At 40.0% G+C, this 24,398-nt stretch overlaps 1 protein-coding gene across 1 annotated transcript in view; it reads right to left on the reverse strand.

Moving 5' to 3' along the window:
• Positions 1–11,310, reverse strand: part of CREG2 (cellular repressor of E1A stimulated genes 2) — a 32,482-nt gene extending 21,172 nt beyond the window's left edge. The window contains 2 exon segments of the mRNA XM_045827265.1: positions 10,892–11,010; positions 11,013–11,310. Of these exon segments, the coding sequence (XP_045683221.1) occupies positions 10,892–11,010; positions 11,013–11,310 (417 nt within the window).
• Between the last annotated feature and the right edge of the window lie 13,088 nt (positions 11,311–24,398).

Consider the following 24,398-nt stretch of genomic DNA (forward strand, 5'->3'; position numbering starts at 1 on the left):
ACTAAATCTTAGAGGACTTCAAGAAAGATATGAACAGCAACACAATTATAGTGGGAGATTTTAACACCCCATTATCAAAAATGGACAGATCTTCCAAACAAAATATCAACAAAGATATTGTGGCATTGAACAATACCCTTGATGAAATGAACTTGACTGATATATACCGAGCCCTCCATCCAAAAGAAGCTAAATATACATTCTTTTCAAATGTATAGGGAATATTTTCAAAGATAGACCACATGATAGGACACAAAACAAGCCTCAACAATTTCAAGAAAATTGAAATCATACCAAGCATTTTCTCAAACAACAAGGGACTGAAGCTAGAAACCAACCCCAAGGAAAAAAACCCAAGACACTCAAAATCATGGAGATTAAATAGCATGCTATTAAACAATGAATGGGTCAAGAATGATATTAGGGAAGGAATCAAAAGGTTTCTGGAAACAAAAGAAAACGAACTCACAAAAACCCAAAACTTATGGGACACAGCCAAGGCAGTCCTGAGAGGGAAGTTCATAGTGATACAGGCCCACCTAAAAAAGTTAGAAACATTCCAAACAAACACCTAACCCTACATACGTCTACAAAAACTTGAGGAACAACAACAAAGACAGGCCAGAGCAAGCAGAAGGAGGGAAATAACCAAGATCTGAGCAGAATTAAATGACATAGAGACTAAAAGCACAATTGTAAGGATCAATGAATCCAAGAGCTGGTTCTTTGAAAAGATAAACAAAATCGACAAGCCTTTAAGCAGATTCATCAAGAAGAAAAGAGAGAAGACCCAAATAAACACAATCAGAAATGAAAGAGGAGAGATTACAACAAATACCACAGAAATACAAAGGATTGTAAGAAATTACTACAAAGAACTGTATGCCAAGAAATTTGAAAACCTAGGTGAAATGGACAAATATCTAGAAAAATATAATCTTCCAAAACTCAATGAAAAATAAACAGAAAGCCTGAACAAACCAATAACAGCAAAAGAAATTGAAGCAGTAATCAAAAAATTCCCAACACACAAAAGCCCTGGACCAAATGGTTTCACAGGAGAATTCTACAAAGCATTTAAGGAAGAGCTAACCCCTATCCTTCACAGACTATTCCAAAAAATCCAAAAAGATGGGAGTCTCCCAAACTCTTTTTATGAGGCCAACATCATCCTAATTCCAAAACCAGATGAAGACACAACAAAGAAAGAAAACCTCAGGCCAATATCACTGATGAACATTGATGCTAAAATCCTCAACAAAATACTGGAAAACTGCATTCAACAATACATTAAAAAGATCATACACCATGACCAAGTGGGATTCATTCCAGGGATGCAAGGATGGTTCAATATTCGCAAATCAGTAAATGTAATACATCACATAAACAAAAGCAAAGACAAAAACCACATGATCATATCAATAGATGCAGAAAAAGCATTTGATATGGTACAGCACCCATTCATGATAAAAACACTCGGCAAAGTGGGAATAGAGGGAGCATTCCTCAACATAATAAAGGCCACATATGAGAGACCTACAGCCAACATCATACTCAATGGGCAAAAATTAAAATCTTTTCCACTAAGATTAGGAACAAGACAAGGCTGTCCACTTTCACCACTTCTATTCAATATAGTAGTGGAAGTTTTAGCCACAGCAATCAGACAAGAAAAAGAAATGAAAGGCATCCAAATCGGAAAGGAGGAAACAAATCTGTCACTGTTTGCAGATGACATGATAGTGTACATAGAAAATCCTATAGACTCCACCAAAAAACTGCTTGACCTAATAAATGAATTTGGCAAAACAGCGGGATAGAAATTCAATATCCAGAAATCAAAGGCATTTCTGTACACCAACAATGAAACAGCAGAAGCAGAGATGAAGGAAAAATTCCATTTGAAATATCAAAAAGAAAACTAAAATATCTAGGAATAAACCTAACCAAAGAGGTAAAAGACCTGTATTCAGAAAACTATATAACACTCAGGAAAGAAATCAAGAAAGACACAAACAAATGGAAACATATACCGTGTTCATGGATTGGAAGAATTAATATCATCAAAATGTCGATACTACCCAAAGCAATTTACACATTCATTGCAATTCCTATTAAAGTACCAATGGCATATTTCACAGACATAGAACAAACACTTGAAAAAGTTATATGGAATCATAAAGGACCCTGAATAGCTGCTGCAATTTTGAGAAAGAAGGGTAAAGTAGGAGGGATCACAATAGCCGACACTAAACTATACTACAAGGCCACTGTAATAAAAACAGCCTGGTACTGGAATAGAAACAGGCACATAGACCAATGGAACAGAACAGAGAGCCCAGAATAAACCCAAGTCTCTATGGTCAATTAATATTTGACAAAGGAGGCAGCAACATAAAATGGAGTAAGAATAGCCTCTTTAACAAATGGTGTTGGGGGAACTGGACAGCCACGTGCAAAAAAATGAAAGTTGAACACCAACTTACACCATATACAAAAATAAATTCAAGGTGGATAAAAGAGTTAAATATAAAACATGACACCATTAAAGTCCTAGAGGAGAACGTAGGTAGGAAAATCTGAGATATTTCACGAAGAAACTTTTTTACTGACTTGTCTCCTAGAGCAAGGGATATAAAGGAAAGAATAAACAAATGGGACCTCATCAAAATTAAAAGCTTCTGCACAGCTAAAGAAAACAGTATCAAAATTAAAAGAGAACCAACTGTATGGGAAAACATATTTGTCCATGATACCTCAGACAAGTGTTTAATCTCCAAAATATATAAAGAACTTACATGACTGCACTCTAAGAAGACAAAGTATCCAATTAAAAAGTGGGCAAAGGACTTGAACAGACACCTCTCCAAGGAGGACATACAGAAAATCCAAAGACACATGAAATGATGTTCAATATTGCTAGCTATCAGAGAGATGCAAATTAAAACCACAATGAGATACCACTTCACACCAGTCAGAATGGCCATCTCATAAACAAAGCAACAAACAACAAGTGTTGGAGAGGTTGTGGAGAAACGGGGTCCCTAGTGCACTGTTGGTGGGACTGCGGACTGGTACAACCATTATGGAAAGCAGTATGGAACTTCCTCAGAAAACTAAAAATGGATCTACCTTTTGACCCTGCAATTCCACTGCTCGGCGTCTATCCTAAGAACACTAAAACACCAATCCAAAAGAACCTATGCATCCCAATGTTCATAGCAGCACAATTTACAATAGCTAGATGCTGGAAGCAACCAAGATGCCCATCAGTAAATGGATGGATCAAAATACTGTGGTACCTTTACATTATGGAATTCTATGCAGCAGAAAGAAAGAAGGAGCTCCTACCCTTTGCAACAGCTTGGATGGAGCTGGAAAGCATTATGCTAAGAGAAACAAGCCAGGCAGTGAAAGACAAATACCATATGATCTCACCTTTAACAGGAACCTAAACAACAAAACAAAGATTCAAGAAAAATATAACCAAAGACACTGAAATAGAGGACAGGCTGACAGTGCCCACAGGGGAGAGTAGAGGGAATTTCAGGGACATTGGGAAGGGTTCACAGGATCAAACTTAAAGGACACATGATCAAAAACTAGGGAGAGGGTGGTAATGAGAGGGAAGTGGGGAGGGTTGGGAGTGGAGGCTGGACTGGGAGTAAAAAGGAGAAAACTGTATTTGAACAATGATTAAAATAAAATTTAAAAAACAAAAGAATAAATAAATCTAAAAAAAAAGAAATGGAAATTAAGAAAACAATTGTATTTATAATTTCTGCAAAAAATAAAATACCTAAAAGTAAATTTAACCAAGAATGTAAAAGACCTGTACTTAGAAAGTTATAAGACCCCAAAGGAAGAAATTGAAGAATATATGAATAAGTGGGAGCATATACTGTGTTCATGGATAGGAAGAATTAACACCATTAAAATGTCCATGTTACCCAAAGCAATTTATAGATTCAATGCAATTCCTATCAAGATGCCAATGACATATTTCACAGACCATTTATTTGGTTCCACACTGCAGTGAAAGGCCCCAAATAGCAAGAGCAATCTTGAGAAATAAGAACAAATTTGTAGGAATCAATGATACCTAGAATCAAAGCATACTATAAGGCTAATCAAATCACCATGGTCCTGGCATAAAAACAGACATATTCAATAGATCAATGGAACAGAATAGAGAACCCAGGACCATGCCTTTACAGTCAATTAATATTTGACAGAGGAGACAGGAACATACAATGGACTAAAGATAGTTTATTCAGTAAATGGTATTGGGAAAATTGAACAGATACATGGCAGATAAAACTAGACCACCTCCTTAGAATAAACTGAAAGTTAAATGTTAGACTCGAAACCATAAAAATCCTATGTTTATAGGTAGTAAAATCTTGAACACTTCTTGTAGCAACCTTTTTAAAATATATCTCCTTAGGCAATGGAAACAAAATAAAAAATTTTGCATGGCAGAGGAAACTGTCAACAAAATTAAAAGATAACTCACTGAATGGGAGAACATATTCCCCAATACATCTGATAAGGTGTTAATATCCAATAATGTTATAAAACTCAATACCAAAACTCCCCAAAAATCCAATTAAAAATGGGCAAAGGTTTTGAATAGATGCTCCTCCAAAAAGGACATACAGGTGACCAATACACATATGAAAGGATGCTCAACATCACAAATTGTTGGTGCAAATTAAAACCACAGAGACATAACCTCACATCTGTCAGAATGGTTGTCATCAGTAAGTCAACAAAAAACAAGTGTTGGTAAGGATGTTGAGACAAAGGAATCCTTTTGCACTGTTGGTAGGAATGCATATTTGGTGTACCCATTGTGAAAAGTAGTATGGAGTTACCTCAAAATAATAAAAATGAGACTCCCTTATAACCCAATCATTCCACTTATGAAAATTTATCCAAAGAAACCCAAAACACTAATTTGAAAGAATACCTGCTCCCTTATGTTCATTTAGCATTATTTACAATAGCCAAGATTTGGAAGCAGCCCAAGTGTCCAAGTGAATAAAAAACAGCTATGGTACATTTACTCAATGGAATACTACTCAGTCATTAAAAAGTAAGGAATTTTACCCTTTGCAACAGCATGAATAGACCTGGAGAACATTTTGTTAGGTGAAATAATCCAGTCAGAGAAAGGCAATTACCACACAATTTCACTTATATATGGAATCTAATGAACAAAGTGAACTAACAAGCAAAACAGGGAGAAACCCATAGAGAGCAAACTGTAGCTCTGGGGTGGGGGTTGTTGGGGTAGATGTCAAGCCAAAAATAAAAAGAAAGAAAGAACAAACTCATGGACAACTGTGTGGGGATTGCAGGGGATGGTGGGTGGGTGGAGGTGGAAGTGGGTATAAGGGGGATAAATGGTAATAGAAAAATACAATAAAAACTTAAAAAAATAATTTTGTTATTTTCCCTAATGAAAGAGTTTAAATTGGGTAATCCCAAAATCTGATTTGTGTTTTGAAAGATTACTTCAGTTACTAGACTGAGGATAAATTCAAGGTGATGAAGAGTAGAGTAGGAAGATCAGTTGGGGGCAACTATAGTATACATTCTCAGATATATAATTGTTGAATATGTGAAAATACACACACACACACACACACAAATATATCTATTTGTCTGTCTTTCTATCATCTACTTATCTGCTTATTAAACACATACACTATATATATACATACATACATACATAATTTTTTATGCTAAATGAAGCTCTAAAAGTGCAGAGGGGCAGTGCAGTCTGCTCTTGCAGTAGTCCCAGACTTATATTCCTCTCCCACTTGGGCATGAATTGTGTTTGATCCCATTTGTTGGGGCCTTCCTTCTCAAGGGCTGTGTCTTCATGCAGGTGCCCGTCGGGACAGTTCTTAGGCATAGACATTTCTAACTGATGCCATTGTGCTCTGGGCCAAAGCACCTCCTACTTAGTTTGTTCAGGTCAATAGTGTCTGCGTGTCTTTAACTGGTTAAGTCTTTGTGCTTAACATTATCAAGATTCTGAAGGTGAGACCCAATATGTAATGGCAAACTTGGAACATGAACCTCACACAGGTAAATCCACATGGGCTTAAGCAGCTCATGGGAACTAGTGGACTCTGGGGTGATCACAAGCTCCATGGTCTGGAAACCTTTGTTTTGTTACTGAGGATAAACTTAATTGTGTAGATATTTATGTTATATTTTAATGCTCTAGAAGCTTAACCAGTACAAGGGGGTGGCAGTTCACATGAGGACCTGGACATCAGGGTACCAATTGGTTGTGGCTCATCTCTTCTCTTCCAGGCCAGAGTGACAAGTGTGCTGAGATATTAATGACCTCAGCCCTTGGTGGTCACTTCAGACTATGAGCTGCCTCATCTGGTTACCCCAGCATGCTTCACAGATATCTGTACTTTCTGTGTGTGGCATGAGCACAGTCTACACACAAAGCTGCAGGGTGGGCGAGTGAGCGTACAAAGTTCTCATGGACCTGGAACCCTCTGGGGAGGACCCTAGTAAGCTGGATTTGTCACCATTCCTAGCTTCCATCTCTTGCAGCTGTCTACTGGACTTTTCAGTAGACAATTCCTTTCATGATATGAGTGCTGCAGTGGATTGGTTCACTGCTCTGTTCTATAGCCTGTTTACAGGAGCAGGTATGCTATGAGTTCTGGGATCAACCAGCTTCAGCATGACTGCTTTTAGGATGCCTGAATTAGGAATATCTCAGATATTTAGAAAGTTATCCTGGGAATATACTTCTAATAACAGCTAGTTTGAGTGGTCAAGAACAGGAAAAATATTCCATGAAAAAGGAAACATTCCTTTTCCTGACTTCTTGCCATTCTAATAGGGTGCCAGGTCATTTGAATGATCTCCAGCCCAATGGAGTCTCATTGTCAGCATCCCAAGGGTAAGTGACAGTATCTTATCCAGACTGCATTTTATAGTGCATTGTTCTTTGATTATTACCACTTCCGTTACCAAAGAACTAATAGATTTCTTTGCTTAATGCTTTTCATGCTTTGCTTTAAAAATAATAGAATTTTGGAGCTGGGATGAGTCTTGTACAAGTTTCTAAAGTGTTACTACATTTTACAGGTGAGTGACTGAGGTCCTGGGGATTAAGGGATTCTTCTGAGGGCACTGGCTGCATTTGCTGCTTTTGAAAGTGAGCACACTTGTAGCCCCCACACCAGCTCAGTACAGACATCTTCCTGGCAGGATCTGATTTCAAGCTCTACATTTTAAATTCAGAAAAAGGTGTTGGATTAATGTTCCATTTGAGCTTAAGTGTGTTTTCTTTTAGACAGATTTTGAGAAAGTGTATTAAAGGAGTCCAAGTCTTTATTGCACTTGTCTCTCTGGGAAAATAGAAATTAATCTGAAAAACAATAAATAGATTCTATGCTGAATGTTCCTTGGAGAAAACTACTGTGGCTCTTCCTTCCTCAACCTCCTCCCCACCTCTGTCCTGACCTTTTCTAACAAGAGCTACCATCTATCCACCTGGTATTGTCCAGGTCACTTTGTAAATATTTCTGACCCTCTTGTAAAAAAATGATAATAGATGGAATCACTTTAAAATGGAGCCAGAGTTGCCATGCCAGAGGAGCTGCCTTGCACATCCTATGTCTCAAACCTTGGAAGGTTAAAACATAGCAAAATCACCCTTGGACTGGACCTAAGCAACCTTGTGTCCTCAACACTGTAAATGTTACAAGAAAACACTTATTATGACTACTGGACTGATGACTATTGTACTGAAAATTAAAGACATTGTTTAGAATTAACATCACTATGTTATGTTATTTGCACCAATAAAAAATGTCTTCTTTCTTTTGATGTAATTGTTCCCCTTTTCTTTCTCATTAAATACTCATTGCCTTGTCTCCTAATCAAAACACTATTTGAGCTGAAGCAGTGCTGGTCTCAATAAGTGCTTCTTGCCTCTCATTTTGAAAGTCCCTTTTATTTTTAGGTCAATACTCCCAATAACCCTACGAGGTAGAAATTATTATTCCTATTTTACCAATAAGGAAATAGAAGATCCCAAATCCCCCAGTTTGGTGACTGGTGGAATTCTGCTGATCTGATTCCAAGGGCACCCTATACTAATCATATCAAGTTGGTGAAGACATCACTTTGCATCTTAAGGCCCTTTTCAAGTCATTCGACCCAGAGAGGGCCCACCCCACAGCCTCTCTGTTTTACGCAGAAGATCTGTGGATTGTGGATTAGCTTGATCTTAACTTGTGTCTCTGACTAGGAATTATAGTGCCAGGGCTGTGAAGGGAGCATGGTATTACCATGGTTCTGACAGGTAATAATTAAGGCACAGTGGTTCTCATTCTGCCCAGTTTACACACAGTGATGACTCTAGAATTTCTATAGAGTTTAGCAGTGACATTCTGAGAGAGAGGTTGTTCTTGAAGCTGTAAGCACAGTACATATTAAACACACTTTATTGAATCTCACTTTATTGAAACTTTATTTTGGGGAGGGGAAATGAAATTTATGGAGGGCTACTAAAACCTTTTTTACAACTTGTCCCTGGAAACCCCACTGGCTTCACTGCCTCCTCCAAGTTTTGGGGGATAGGATTTAAGTCTTAACTTAGACATTTTAACTTGGCTTTGTACTCTAGGAACTTTCTGTTATTGTTTCTTTTAGGGATACACTACTTTCTCACATATTAGTAATATTTTTATTTTAATCAATAATATTTCATTATATAATTCAGCAACCTATGGGAAATTGGTCTCTCATCCTTTTAGCTTAAAGGAAGTAACAAAATTATGTTATGCCAATTTTTGTTTGTGAAATTTTCAGACATATAAACAAATATTTCTTGGGTCTTCCCAAGCCCTGCTGGGTACAGCATCCCCATGAGCTTTTTCCTTTACAGTGTTCCTCATTGTCAATTAGCTCAGAAATCAGGGGCTGTCTTTGTCTTTGAAGTGCTACATGACAACAATGTGTGGAATAGTAATAAGGATGGCTTGAATCTTTTAAGAAAACAACATTAAAGAGTCCTTCAAAACTTTAATATCAGTTCATTCACAGACTCTGCTTTTCTGTTAGTTACAAATGACCTAGAGCTGTGCTTTGTGCACATGGCAGGCACTCAGTAAACATTTTCTGAATTCGTTAAGTTTGGATTAAATATCAATATTGGAAAGATGAACTACTAATGAAGCTAAGAAAAGGGATGTCAAAAGTACAAAATATCTTTAAAACAATGACATTAGATTTAGTTGCTTAAAATAACCTGTCCTTTAAACCAAGATCAGCTTCATATTTAAGCTTCACAACTTTTTAAGGTGTGTCTTAGAAACATAACATATAATGTGAAAAACCATTTGAATGCTGTGAAAGAGGGTAAGATAGTTGCCGTAATCAGAATAAGGTTGCCGTTTATATAGTGTTTTTAAGCTAACCTAGTCAACCACTTAATTTTATAGATGAGGAAAGCAAGATGGAGAACCCAGTGATTTGGTCAGTGTCAGAGCTGATGAGACCCTTGGTTGGGGCAAGAACCTGCCCTCTGACCAATACCTAGATATTCCATAAAATAATTTTTTGGTATAAAGTATAAAAGTTTACATTACTACTCTGTAGATAACCCCTTACGTCTATCTTGACAGCTGTAAACACTTTCTGAAGGATGTATATTTTTGGATGTTACTCCACCTTCAGGTGGAGTCAGGTCTAACAGGTGATGATAACAGCTCATTCTAGCATTTACACACTTTGCACAATAAGACTCCTTTCCAGAAAAATTATTGAGTTCCATTTTTCATTCGTTTGTTTCTCTATTTTTTTTTAATATAAATTTTCATCAAGGCCCAAGTGATGTCTTTCTCTCAGTCCCTGATTTGGTTCTCTGTTAGTAAGTGACAGGGAAGTTCGGCTCTATCGTTGGGGTCTATGAGCTGGGAGGGGCTGATCACACCTAATTTGTGATGCCAAAGGATATCTCGTGGTTCCTTTTGTCCAGGTCACTGGCAGTGAGCTGGTTATTTACACGTCTCTATGATTGAGCATCTCAAATTGCACTTCAGTCTCCATCCATCTGGCAGGAAGTTTGATTGCCAGCCCCCTGCCCCCCACTCCTGTCCCCCATACTTTGCCAGGTCAACCGAAGCAAAATCTGCTTCCATTATTTATACAGTGTCTACAGACCAATCCAGCCCACTGGGTGATGTGGACCCTGGCTCATGGGGTCTGCAACATTATGGATGAGATACAAGACAAATTCACACAGACTACCAAATCCTGTGGAGAAAAAGGGATGGCTCGGCTACTCTCTCAAGAGGAGAAATAACCTTGGAGCGCCTTGTGCCCCAACCCTTGCCTTGACAAGTTTTTATTGCTTTTCTGGGCACACTACATGATGGTCCTCATTTACTATGCACAGTTCACTTTAGGTGGTTACCTTGTATAGAAAACAAAGGAGAGGATGCCACTGATCACATCACAGAAGAAGGATATTTACAAATGCAAAGGGAGAGGTGGTTGAACTGGTTACACTCATTCTTGGAAGGTTTAGCATGGATTTTAAGAAGTTACTTTAAAGATATGCAGTAAATGTTTGCTGCCTCGATTCAGGGTGAGGGAGTTTTAGCAAAAGCAAGTCTTAAAGTGGCCTAGGTACAATGCTGGTCCAATTCGCCATGAGAGGACCTACCTGTGGGCATGGGTCCTGTCTGGGCCCACCCCATGGCAGAACTGTCTCCTATAACTGGGTACACCTGTTAAACCTGGATCTGAGTGCATAAGTGGTCGCTAGCATCTCCCTGACCCCTGGGTGTGTTGCCTGGGTGCCAGGCCATGGCAAGGCATTCATGGGCCACCGGCTTACCTTCTCATGTGTGGATAGCATAGCCAGACAGCCCCAGGCATTGGCGTGGACCAGGAAGCGGGCGGTGCCCAGGCACAGCCTAGAGCTGCTTCCCTGTGGGTAGGAGAACATCCAAGGTGCACAGGAGGCAGCCTAGCACGGGCGGTGCTCACAGTGGGGGACTGCAGGTGTCGGTCCTCCTTGTGCACTGAGGTTGGGAGACTCTGCTGCCATATACTGCCCAAGTCCTCCAGCAGCGTGGGTACTGCCTCCTCTGTGGAACAGCTGTCTAACTCCTCCTCCACCTGGTTGGTGACAGCCCAGGACACTGAGCTCACTATCAGGTAGCCTGAGGCCGGGGACCGCAAGGCACTGCAGCACAATAACCAGGAAAGTCTGGTCTCTGGTAGCACCTGCCGTGGTCGGAGGCACACTGACATTTTGCAGGCAGTGTAGGGCCATCTCCAATGGCTGGAGATGTCAGCAGCATCCCCCGGTGGTGGAAGTGGGGAGCTGGCACTCCCTTCCCCCTGCAACAGGAGCCCCCAGGCGGTGGGATGCCCTGGCAGCCACACACCACCTGTAGAAGTCGAGGCTTTTGGAAAACCAGATTAAGCTCCAAAGCTGCGTGCATGGCAGTTGGTAGTTGCAGTGTGCAGAATCCTTGATCAAGTACCAGGTCTGGAATACACTCAGTTCCCACTGCGTGGCTCACATTTTACAGCAGATGACGGACATTCAAATAAATCCCCACTCAATACAGTCCTCTACTTTCCTGCCATGACCCTGTCAAGTTACGTAATTTGTCTGTGCCCCAGTTACTCATTAGAAAATGAAAAAACAAAACAAAACAGTATTTAACTCATAAGGGTGATGGATGGGAGGATTAAATGAATTAATATTAGAAGATGCTTAGAATAGTATGTAGCATGGAGTAAGCATTGTATTTTGATAACAAACGAAGGTAGAGATTGTTATCATGTTTCATAGAGGAGGAAATTGAGTAAATGGTGTGTAAGGTTAGCACTGAAACCTTCTGGTGTCATAGCTTACTTTGTTGCTCTGTAAGAACAATGACCATCTTACATTTTGCTAGGACAGAAGGGCATTTCTGCCAGGTCATCTAAAAGCAGAAACAAATGCATGGATACATGGAAGAGACTGGCAGCTGTCAGAGGGGAAGTAGGAGAGGGGACTGGATGAAAGAAGAGGGAGGGATTAGCCAAAGAACATATATGCATAACCCATAGACACAGACTACAGTGTGGTGATGGCCCAGAGGGAATAGGGGGTGGGGCTGGATGGAAGTGGACAAAGTGGGGAGGGGATGGGGACATCTATAATAGTGTCAAAATAAAATAAAGAAAAAAAATGAAAGCAGAACCAAGTTTTTTACATATAAAATAAAATAAAGCCAATCCAGCACCCAGAGAGAATGTGGCTGGGTGGAGTAGGAAGAGAATTGCATGGATGCACCACAATTTGAAAACATTCTTATATTAATGAAAATTTGGACTATTTACAATAGTAAAGTTTTATAGATATAAAAATAATTTTAAATTATATGTGCTTTTTCCATTTTTATTGAATTTATTGGTTAACAAAATTATACAGGTTTCAGGTACACAGTTCCACAACACATCATCTTCACACTGTACTGTGTTCATCACCTCAAGTCAAGTCTCCTTCCATCACCATTTATCTCTACTCCGTTGTCCCCTACCTCCCCCCACCCCTCTTCCCCCTGTAATCACCACTCTGTTGTTGGTATCCATGGATTTTTTCTTATTTGCTCAATCCCTTGGCCTCCCCTGGGCTGCACCCCCTCGAGCTGTCACCCTCCTTTCTATCTATGAGTCTGTCTGTATTTTGCTTGTTAGTTCATTTTGCTCATTAGATTTCACATATAGGTGAAATCATATGGTCTCTGTCTTTCTCTGACTGGTTTATTTCATGTAGCATAATGCTTTCCAGGTCCATCCATGCTGTGGCAAAGGGTAAGATTTCCTTCTTCCTTTTTATGGCCAAGTAGTATTCCATTGTGTAAATGTATCACAGCTTTTTTATCCACTTAACAACTGATGGACACTTGGGCTTCCAAATTGGCTATTGTAAGTAATGCTGTAATGAACATAAAGATGCACATGTATTTTCAAATAAGTGTTTTGGGTTTCTTTGAATAAATTCTCAGAAGTGGAATTGTTGGGCTGTGGGGGGGCTCAGGCTACAGAGGACCCCGTCTGCCACGGATAAAAATAAGTCCACCAAGATGTGATCTGTTTGAGGAGGAAAGGTGGCAGATCCCTCAAAGGAGAAGGGCTAGGAGCCTTTTCCTCAATGGGCTTTTAATTGGGTTCATTTGCACAGGAATACAGAGCATACATGTAAAGCTCATCAATCATTGTTAGGCAGTAACAGTCAAATAATAGATAATATTCAAAGAACTATGAGGGCTTATTTTGAGTCAGGATCAGATAGCTAAAGGGCCATAAAACTTTGGGGAAATAAACTCATTTCATGCTTGGACCCTTATCATTTAATTTGAGGGTATTAGCAAAGCAAGTTTCACAGGATTTTATGCATTCTTTCTTAGGCCTGATCATCCTGGGGAACCTGCCCTTTCAGCACAGGGCTGCACCTACCTCTGGCATTGTTTCAGGCTTAAGTTGGGCAGGGGTAGTAAGGCAGCCAAGAGATTAGGAGGCTTCTTGCAGACAGAATGAGGACTCAGGCTATGTCAAAGCCGAGGGGCAAGGTTCCATCACCCCCTTTTTTTATAGCCCCCTAAGTCCTTTCCTGAGGGCCCCTTCATGACCATGTCTGTCTTAGGTCTTCCCTCCTTTGAAGAATCTAACCTGTCATTGGCTAACTGGTCATCCACTGGGGGCCAGGCAGGGTGAGTAAAGCAGGCAGAGGTGGTTCCCCTGCCAGAGAGATAAGCTTTGTCTCCTTAATGGCTTAGGGTTCCAAGGTCTCTCACTCAGCCTTAGCCATGGGAGGGTTACAGCTTCTGAAACCAGGCAGGGCAGTTTCCAACATTGGGCCATTTATTTATGCTTTTTAACTTCTCCTTATGGTACCTATAATTGGGTCCATAAGAAGACATTTTTCTGTGCTACATTTCCTATCTAAAATCTAATAGTCCTGCTTCTAATTTGTGATGAAAATAACTTGAACTCACACAAGAATTTTTTAAAGATCTTTTGGCAAATGTTACATTCTGCCATAAGTAAAGGATCCAATGTATGCCCCATCTTCCAATCCAGCTACCTCTTCCTGCCCCCTTTTATTCAAAGTCATTTTGCTTAAGAAAGTCTACTTAAACTCATCAATGTACTCCCAGCTGGTCTTTTGTTCCACTCAGTTGCCCTTGTCAGGATGACTTCTTTCTAGCCTTTTCTTAATGGAGCACCCTACAGCTCTCATAGCTTTTCATAGCTAACCTTGCTACCCCTTCAGGTATTTTCTTCCCTGGATGGCTACAGGGTTGTTCTGTCTCTTGCCTTCTCCTTTCTGTCTTCTCTCATCTATCCCCCATGGCTCTATCATCCTTTTATGCTTCTGACTTGCCCACTACATTTCCCCCATAGTGCCCTCTCCCACTTCCTCTGTCACTTACCCCAGAATGAAACATCCTACAGTCTGAGAAAAGCAGTCTGGTAAGTCATTAAAAACATGGGCTCTTGAGTCAAATGAGTCTAAACCCTGTTCTATCACCTATGGTCCATGTCTGTAAAAGAGGACAACCACATCTATCCTAGTGACCTAGGAAAAACAGAGTTGCACATGACAGCCCCTTTCCCTTCATGTGCTCAGCAGGCACAGCAGGAGCCTGTGGCTGACTGGTCTCCCCCAGGGCTCTCATTCTTGGACGTTGGCCGTTAGGGACCATTTGTTCCTTGGATGCTTTAGTGGCAGTAGATGTCCTCTCTGCCAATCCTGATACATGATGTGAACAATAAATGTCCAGTTCTTAGCATTCAGGTTTGATGTGGAATCACAGCTACAGTGATAGATATTTTATCAGTGCTAAGTTTAAAATAAAGTGTGTACTCTTTTATTATCTTGTTAATTATCTCCATTAAAAACAAACAACAAAAGAAGAATCCCCAACAACAAAAAACTTTGCAGGTGGGCACTGGGAAAAATCTGGTAGATTGTTGCATCAGGCATCATGGCATGAACATTTTTTTCTTTTATAGATTTTCAGAGACAGGGATGGAGGGGGAAATGAGTGTTTGTTACTATAAAAGCAGGAGTGTATTTGTACAATTTTTTTCAATAAAACTTCTCTACTGGGGGAAAACGATCACAGAATGGGATATCAGATGTGAAGTACATACTTTATTGATGGTGGACACATATCATCCAGTCTTTATGCTTCCACAGAGGAGATGGAACATCCCATTTTAATCCTTGGGAAGGGCATATCTGGAGAATGATTGCAGGTTTTTGGCTGTCCTCTTATTCCTGCCATCCTGTGGGAGGAGAAATGACTCATCTGATGTCAGAGTTTGGGAAGAGAAACTCACTATGCTGTCTCAGCCTCTGCAGGGTTATTCTTTTCTTTCCCAAATAGTCTGTCTACCCTCTCGTTTGTCAGGCCTGGGATTCCTCCCTTAGAGGGCTGTGGCTGCTGTGTTCTGCCTGTGACTGAGAAAGTAAGTTTGATGGCAGAACCGGATAGGAGTCCTAGTTAGTCAGGATTGTCCCAAGTGTGTTAAGCTCTCTGATTCTTGTGCTATATTTCCCAATTAGATCCAAAGTCAGGGGGTGTTTAAGAAGGTGAAGAATAATCCTTTCAAATCCCATCCCATGACACTAAGAGATTGAAAATGCTGGATAAACCATAGTCATTGTAATTTGGCCTTCTGCCACTGTACCCCCACCCTGAATAGCTAACAGGTCTTTGAGATGTTTCTCAACTTGATATTCAAGTTGAGTATCAACTTGAGACACTGAAGTTAAAATACACACTCAACTTGAGATACTTCTGTGTGGATTTCTTGCATTCCTACAGAATCTGAACCTGTTTGAATACTTTTGAAAAGCTAGAGATAGTATATGCTTCTGGAAACACTTAGAGACCTATTTTCCCCAAAACACTCCAGGTAGTAAGATAAAGCCCTTCCCTTTCTCTCTCCAGAGACATTTGCTTACATTTCAAGGTAGTAAACCTAGAGATACCTGGAGATTTGCTTACATTGCAGGGTATCACCAGCTTCCCTGAGAAGAACTCAGCATCTCATAATTTCAGAGTTCCTCTCCACATACAGGTAGACATATAGGTAACAGTTAGCCTTCATTGCAACATCCTATGAAAATAGGAATGTGGGGAACTGATGCATGATAGTGTTCTGTGGTTTTCTCTGAGTAAATGGGCCATTTCTCTGACTCAGGAGGCTTGAGCTCTATAAACACACACATGTACACACACAGATGTGGGAGGCTAATGGCTACTTTGTACATAGAGTAAATCTCAACTCCTTCAGCTTTGGACATCCTTCAAGGTATATATCCTCTTTCCAGAGTCACTGCTCTTCCTACAGCAATCACCTCAGTGTGTATCATCAGCATTCATTAATGACCTGATCACTCAAAGAAACCTAGTTCTCACCTCATGTTTGAAATAGATGTAATCTCACTCAACCAATCATCCACCATGACCTGGGTATTTTATATCTTCAATGTTTTAAATATCTCAATATCTATTCTCTTCTTTCTATGCTTTCTCTCACAAACTTGGCCCAATCCTTATATTTTTTCATTGGGTTTCTCACCATTACAATGCTATAAATCTTTCAATGTCTTCTCATTGCCAGCAGGATAAAGTCCAAGCTCCTTAAATGACATATAGGTCCTTTGTAATATTTAATTTATCTCGTCTCCTGTGTATATATTAGTTTACTCTGTTTTGAACTTTACATAAATAGAATAATTTATGTATTTTTGTGTCTTTGTACTTTCAGTCAAAATTACTTTCATGAAAATCATCCAGACATCCAGTCACAATGCTGGCTTAGGTAAACACAACTTGTCTCCTTGCACAACCACATCAAAATTACATCTAAACTATAAAACAACCATCATTCAGAACTGCAAAAATCAAGCTGAATGGAAGTCCTACCACTATGCAATTAAAGAAGAAACCACATCAAGCCAGATAGGAGGAGCAGAGATATGAAATGGGCTGGCCTACCTTGACATGTGGCAGATAAAAATTGGAAGGGGTATCTCAGAAGTAAAGGGTCCCAGCCTCACACCACACCCCAAGTCCAGTGTTCCAGTGCCTGGAAGATAAGTCTCCATAATTTCTGGCTAAAAAAAAAAAAACAGTGGAGTTTGAGACTATGGAAGATAGAAACTTCTGGAGTCCCAGGCTGTTCCTTTTAAAGGCCCCCCACAGAGACTTACTTGGTCTCATGCCCTCTAACTCCAGCACAAGGAGAGCATATTGAAAGTCATCAGAGACATATGAAGAGGAAGTGAATTGTCTGGCCTTGGGGCAAGAGATGGGGCACAGGTTTGTCACAGAGGGAATTGCTGGCAGAGACCATTGTTTCTTTTCTGAGCCCTCCTCCCCACAATGCACAAAGCCAGCAGGTGAGCGCCATATCTGAGACTCCATCAACCTGTTTGCCCCAAGCAGGTGATTCTCCAAGGCCGTACTATAGGGAACCAGTCCACATGGTAACAGCGAATGTAGCTCAGCCTTGGTTCAGAAAACCAACAGGTGCAAGGAGACAGGCCCACACATTCGCTTTCCCATGGGGGGCCAAGAGTGCATTATATCTAGCCTGCTTTGAGGCTTGCTTTTGCTAAGACTCCCTCACCCTGAGTTAAGACAGCAGATGTTTAATGTATATTTTTCAAGTAACTCCTTAAAGTCTGTGCTAAGTCATTCCAATGCCAGAATGTATCCAGATCAGTCACTTTTATCATTCCTTGCATTTGCAACAATATTTTCTTTGTTATCTGTAAGAAGCAATCACTTAAAGCAAACGTGAGCATAAAGAATGAAGACCTTCCTTGATGTAATGTTCCCAGAAAACAATAAAAGCCTATCCAGGCAAATATCTAGGCATTCTCTCACTTAGAGAGTGGCCATGCTGTCCCTTTCTCCACAGGACTTCTGCAGTCCAGTCCATGTGATTTTGTTCATCACATTCACAATACTGTGGACACTGCTGTCCAGAGTCTGCATCACCCTGCCCTACCCAACTTTCTGCCCACCCAAGCTGTTTCTGGTAGCTTTTCCATAAGAATGGCTTCTTTAGGCCCATGCTTAAGATTTTCCTAAATGATCTCAAACAATCAACATATGGCTTCAATGAGTCCCATACCTCTCATTAAGTTGCCCCAGGGCCAGCACTAGCAGCAGCCATCCTTGCAAGGCAACTCTAAGTTCAGGACAAGTACCAGCCATCTGCTGATCACTTTGTAGCTTATGCTGGGTGACCCCAGACAGAACACAGGTATTGGGTGACCTTGGATGTGCAACAGCAATAAAGGCTCAACTACAACAAGAGGGTGTACACAGCCCACATGGAGAGCACACATTGAGTACCCAAACTGGGTAATAGGGGAGGCTGAACCACTGGACTGTACTGGACACCTGCTACATTAGGCCATTCTACACAAACTGGGAGACATAGAAGCTCTACATAATACATAGAAACAAACACAGGGAGACTGCCAAAATGATGGGACAAAGAAACCTGGGCCAAATGAAAGAACAGAACTCCAGAAAAAGAACTAAACAAAATGGAGACAAGTAAGCTACTAGGTGCAGAATTCAAAATAATGGTTACAAGGATGCTCAGAGAACTTAGTGAGAACCTCAACAGCATAAAAAAGATCTAGTCAGAAAAAAAGGATATAGTAATTAAAATAAAGAACAGTCTACAGGGAATCAACAGTAGAATGGATAATACTAAGAATCAAATCAGTGAATTGGAATATAAGGACTCAAAAAACAACCAATTAGTACAACATGAAGAAAAAGGAATCCATAAAATGAAGATAGTGTAAAGGTCCTCTGGGAAAATTTCAAGCCTACCAACATTTGCATCAAGGGGATCCCGGAAGGTGAAGAGAGAGAGAAAGAAATTGGAAACCTATTTGAAAAAAATAATAACAGGAAACTCCCCTAACTTGGTGAGTACAATAGATATACAAGTCCAGGAAGCACAGAAAGTCCAAATGAGATGAACCCAAAGAGGCCCATATAAAGACACATCATAATTAAAATGTCAAAGGTTAATGACAAAGAGAGAATCTTGAAAGCAGCAAGAGAAAAAGAGTTAGTTACCTACAAGGGAGCCCTCATAAGACTGTCAGCTGATTTCTCAAAAGAAATTTTGCAGTCTAGAAGGGATTGACAAGAAATATTCTAAATGATGAGAAGCAAGGACCTACCACCAAGATTAATGTATCCAAGATTAATCCAAGATTAATGACATCAAAGCTATCATTTAGAATTGAAGGACAGATAAAAGACATCCAAGACAAGAAAAAACTAAAGGAGTTCCCCACCAACAAACTGGTATTATATGAAATGTTAAAGGGTCTTCTCTGCATAGCAAAGAAGAAGATAAAACATATGAACAATAAAATGACAATAAATACATATCTATCAACAATTGAACCTAAAAAAAAACAAAATAAACAAGCAGAACAGAAACAGACTCATAGATACAGAGAACGTTTTGATGGTTGCCACATGGTAGGGGGGTCAAGGAGATAAGTAAAAAGGTAAACAGACTAAGAAGTACAAGGTGATTGTTACAGAATAGTCAAAGGGATATAAAGTATAGCATAGGGAATAGAGTAGCTGAAGAACATATATGTGTGACCCATGAATGTGGACAATGGTGTAGGGATTGCCTGAGGGAGTGGGGGTACCAGATGGAGGGGGTAAAAAAAGAAAAATTGGGAACACTAAGTAGAAAAACCATTAAAATATAATTAAAAACAACAAACAAATGAACAAAAAAGAAATTCATCCTTCTTTCGTTATTTGTGGAGCTGGCACAATTGAGTATTTACATTTCCCCAAAGTTTGTTAATGTTTAAAGGCTTTAAGAAGATGGCAGTGAGGTAGGTTGAAGTAGAGCCCACTTCCTCTTGCATACGGGTGGAACACCTAGCCAATCTTCTGAAGAAGAGACTGAACAGCCAATGGAATCCTAGCTCATATGAAGCTTAGAGGCCAAAATCATAGAAGACATTGAAAAAGGGACAGTAAGGAGATTGCGTTGGGACAGTAAGGGTCCTGGGACCAGCGTGGACCAGAGCTGCTAAGACTTCCAGCCTGGCAACTGCAACAGGATCCCTGGACAAGAGCCAAATCAACAGCTTTCTCCCCTGCCAAACTGGGAGGACAGATCGGCACCAGGATGGAACTGGATGCTTGAGGTCACTGGGTGGAATAAAGACAAAGTGAGAGATGCATAGGGGCAGTGTTCACCTGCTAGGACTCGGGATGCTGGTTGGGTCATTACCAGAGAAACTGGTGAGCCAGGTGATGCCTAGAGAAGGGTGAAGAGTTGGGCCATGAGACACCCTGACCTGGATAGTCTCAAGTCTGGTTAGAAAGTTGGGCTGTGTGAGAAACCATGAGCTTGTTGAGAGCAGCGGTCTTAAACAGGAGGATTTTATTTTAAAAAAAGGCTCTCAGTCAATGTTTCAGGAAATCCCACACAGTGGCTGCACCCCCAACACCTGATGCCGCCACCGCCACCACCACCACCACCACCACCACAGCACAGCTACCTTGCTAACAAGAAGGAGGAGGCACCCCACAAAGGAGGGAAGCAGGGCTCATGGAGTTAGCAGTCCCCAGAAAGATTTAACTCAGTGGGGGAGCTGAACTACCTTGAAGAGACTTTGAGGGTACCCAGCACCTATGAGAGCAAAGAGGGAGAAGGTGGTGTGTGAGTTGCCCCTAATTAGTGCACTTCACAGAGGGCACAACTGGTGGATTAATGGCACCAACCTGGCACAGATGGATAGCAGGGCTCCGGCAGTGCACAGAGGGCCTGGGCTAGAGGCTGGGCAAGTGTGAAGATTGTGCCCAGTCTTGGCTCCCATCCTCACAAAACCGAAAGAAGGTAGAAAAGCAAAGCCCAACCTCCCTTAGCTTATGCCATTCAGGAAGACCAGAAGAACTTGCTTGGTGGGTTTAAAGTCAGTAGGAGACTTTTTTCCCCACCCTGCCCAAGTGAGACAATAAGACCTGGAGCTATGAAAGGTCCAGAGACAGATCTAAAAAGGGAACACAAGGCTAACCCAAACCATTGAGAAACAGACAAATTTCACTTTGCTATTACAGAAAACTTGCATGTTATTGTTTATTTGTATTATTATTATTATTTCATTATTTTTACCTCTTTTATTTTATAGTAGTTTTTATTTCTCTTATTTCAGTTTAGATTTCTTTATTTTGTTTAATTGCATTGACTAGGTCCCTTGTTCTCTCTTTCACAGTGTATTTTAATTTTCCTTGTTTCACAACACTTGTATTTCAATAGCACACTACCCTAAGTCATGAACTTTCTATTCTTGTTATTCAGATCATATAGTCCTTGCCATATTATTGTTGTTCCAGTATTATTGTAAATAATTGTTGTTCCATATAATTGCAAATACTATACAGCACCAGTCTTGGATCTTAGTCCATTTCACTATCTCCCGGAGCTTTACTACTGTTGTGGTTAACTCTATTGTCTTGCACATGATGCCTATTTTCTGTCCTTTACTCTCACTGTATCTCACAATCTGACCTCCAGCAGCACTCTGTTTTCTGGATTTGGCTCAAAATCCTTCCCCCCTCTAACAAGAGTCTTATCTCTTTTCCACCTATTATAAACAGTGTCTAGTTGGGTGAAATATCAAAGTTAATGCTATAATTATTCAAAGGATCTCCTATATAGTCTCAATGTCTGGGTACTTTAAATCTTATAGAATACTCTCCCACTGTCTTAATCCATTTTGCCTTCACCCTGCAATGGATCACATATAAGAGTAGGTGGGAGCTGTGAACACCAATATACCTTCTAGAAGAGGAAACCCACCAACAAAAGAACCACAAACAGATAATAAAGGAAGGTGGTAGGTTAGTAAGTGAAAGCCACACTAACATCTTCCCAGGACCAATCTGGAATTACAACTAAACTGAGGAAAAATTACCCAGAACAAACAACTAAACAATAGTGAAAGAGAAGCCTTATAACCTTGGATAGACAGAATAACCAGCTTCAGCATAAACTGTCTACACCTGCATAGCACCACACAAGACGTGGTGGGTGAGTGACTTAGAGTCAATCAGCTGGAGAGAAGGCCCCACCAAATAAAAAACCAACAACAATCAAAACCCAAAGACATACAGAGAGCCAACATAAATGGCACCCCAAGAGCAGAGAGTTCAGGAGATCAAAGAGACTGCATCACTGAATCTCACAGGTTTCCCACCATAGAAGTTCAAGCCACAGACTCAGGCAGTCAAAAGAGATCAATTTAAGAAGCAGAGGCCAACAAGAAGATTCTCGCAAACAATAGGAAGACAAAGAAACAAAAACCAAATTAAAAGAAAGGAGGAAGGCACAGAAAGAATAGTAAGTGAAATAGAGGCAAATCAATTATCAGTTAATGAGTTCTAAGCAATGATTATAAGGAAGCTCAATGAGCTTATAGAGAATTACCAAAAACTACAGGGAAATTACAATGAACTTACTGCAAACTACATCAACATGAAAAATGAAATAGAAACTATCAACAAGGGTCAAGAAGAAATGAAGGATACAATTTATGAATTGAAGAACACAGTGGAAGGAACAAAAACCAGGCTATATGCTGCAGAGGATCGAATCAGCAAGTTGCAGGACAAGGTAGGAAAAAAACGCCCAGAAAGAGCAAGAAAAGAAAAAAAAGACTCGGAAAGAATGAAGAGATTTAAGGGAACTAGGACAACATGAAACATAATAATATCTGTATAATAGAGATACCACAAGGAAAAGAAGAAGAGCAAGGGATAAAAACCTGTTTGAAAAAGTAATGATAGAAAAATTCCCTAATGTGATGAGAGAAAAACTCACGCAAATCCAGGGAACACAGAGTGTCCCAATCAAGAGGAACCCAAAGAGGCCCACTTCAAGACACATCATAATTAAAATGGCAAAATTCCAAGACAAAGAATCTTAAAGGCAGCAAGGGAGAAACAGGGAGTAACATACAAGGGAACCCTGATAAGGCTAGCAGCTGACTTCTCAATGGAAACACTCCAAGCCAGAAGAGGATGGCAAGAAATATTCTAAGTAATGAGAACCAGAGGCCTGCAACCAAGGCTACTTTACCCAGTAAAGCTCTCAGTTAAAATGGAAGGCCAAATAAGGAGCTTCCCAGACAAAAGAAGTCTAAAACAATGCACCTCCACCAAACCAGCACTTCAAGATATGCTAAAGAGACTGCATTAAAAAAAGAAGAAAAATAATAAAATAATAAAAAACTAAAAAAGGAAGAAAAAAAGGAACACAAGTACAAAGGGAATAAAATAGCAATGACTGAGTATCTATCAATAACTTTAAATATAAATGTAAATGGGTTAACAGCACTAATAAAAAAATAGGATAGCTGAATATGAGTTATTAACATAACAGAATAGAAAACCCAGAAATAATCCCAAGTCTTTATCATCAATTTATATTTGACAAAGGGGACAGCAACATAAAATGGAGTATAAATAGCCTTTTCAACAAATGGTCTTGGAAGATCTGGACAGCTACATGCAAAAACAAACAAACAAACAAACAAAAACAAACAAAAATGAAACTTGATCACCAACTTATACCATATATAAAAATAAATTCAAGGTGGATAAAGGACTTAAATATAAGTCATGACAACATAAAAGTCCTAGCATGCTGGAAAATCTCAGGTATTCCATGCAGCAATATTTTCGCTGATATGTCCCCTTGAACAAGAGACATAAAGGAAAGAATAAAAAAAATGGGATCTCATCAAAATAAAAAGTTTCTACAGGGGTAAAGAAAACAGCATTAATATGAAAAGAGAACCAACTGTATGGGGAAAAATGCCAATGATACCCCAGAAAAGGGTTTGTTCTCCCAAATATATAAAGAACTCACATGACTACACTCCAGGAAGACAAACAACCCAATTAAAAAATGGACAAAGGACTTGAACAGACACTTCTCCAAGGAGGTCAAACAGAGGGCTCAGAGACATAGGAAAAGATGCTCAGCATCATTAACCATCAGAAAGATGCAAATAAAAACCACAATGAGATACCTCTTCACAACAGTGAGAATGTCCATCATAAGCAAATCAACAAACTACAAGTGTTGGGGAGGATTTGGAGAAAAGGGAACCCTAGTGCACTGTTGGTGGAAATGCAGACTGGTGCAGCCACTGTGGAAAACAGTATGGAATTTCCTCAGAAAACTACAAATGGAACTGCCTTTTGACCTGGCATTTCCACTGCTGGGATTATATCCTAAGAACCCTGAAA

Source organism: Phyllostomus hastatus, unplaced genomic scaffold, assembly GCF_019186645.2.
Source record: "Phyllostomus hastatus isolate PE091 unplaced genomic scaffold, TTU_PhHast_1.1 phas_scaffold_78, whole genome shotgun sequence".
Taxonomy (NCBI): Eukaryota; Metazoa; Chordata; class Mammalia; order Chiroptera; family Phyllostomidae; genus Phyllostomus; species Phyllostomus hastatus.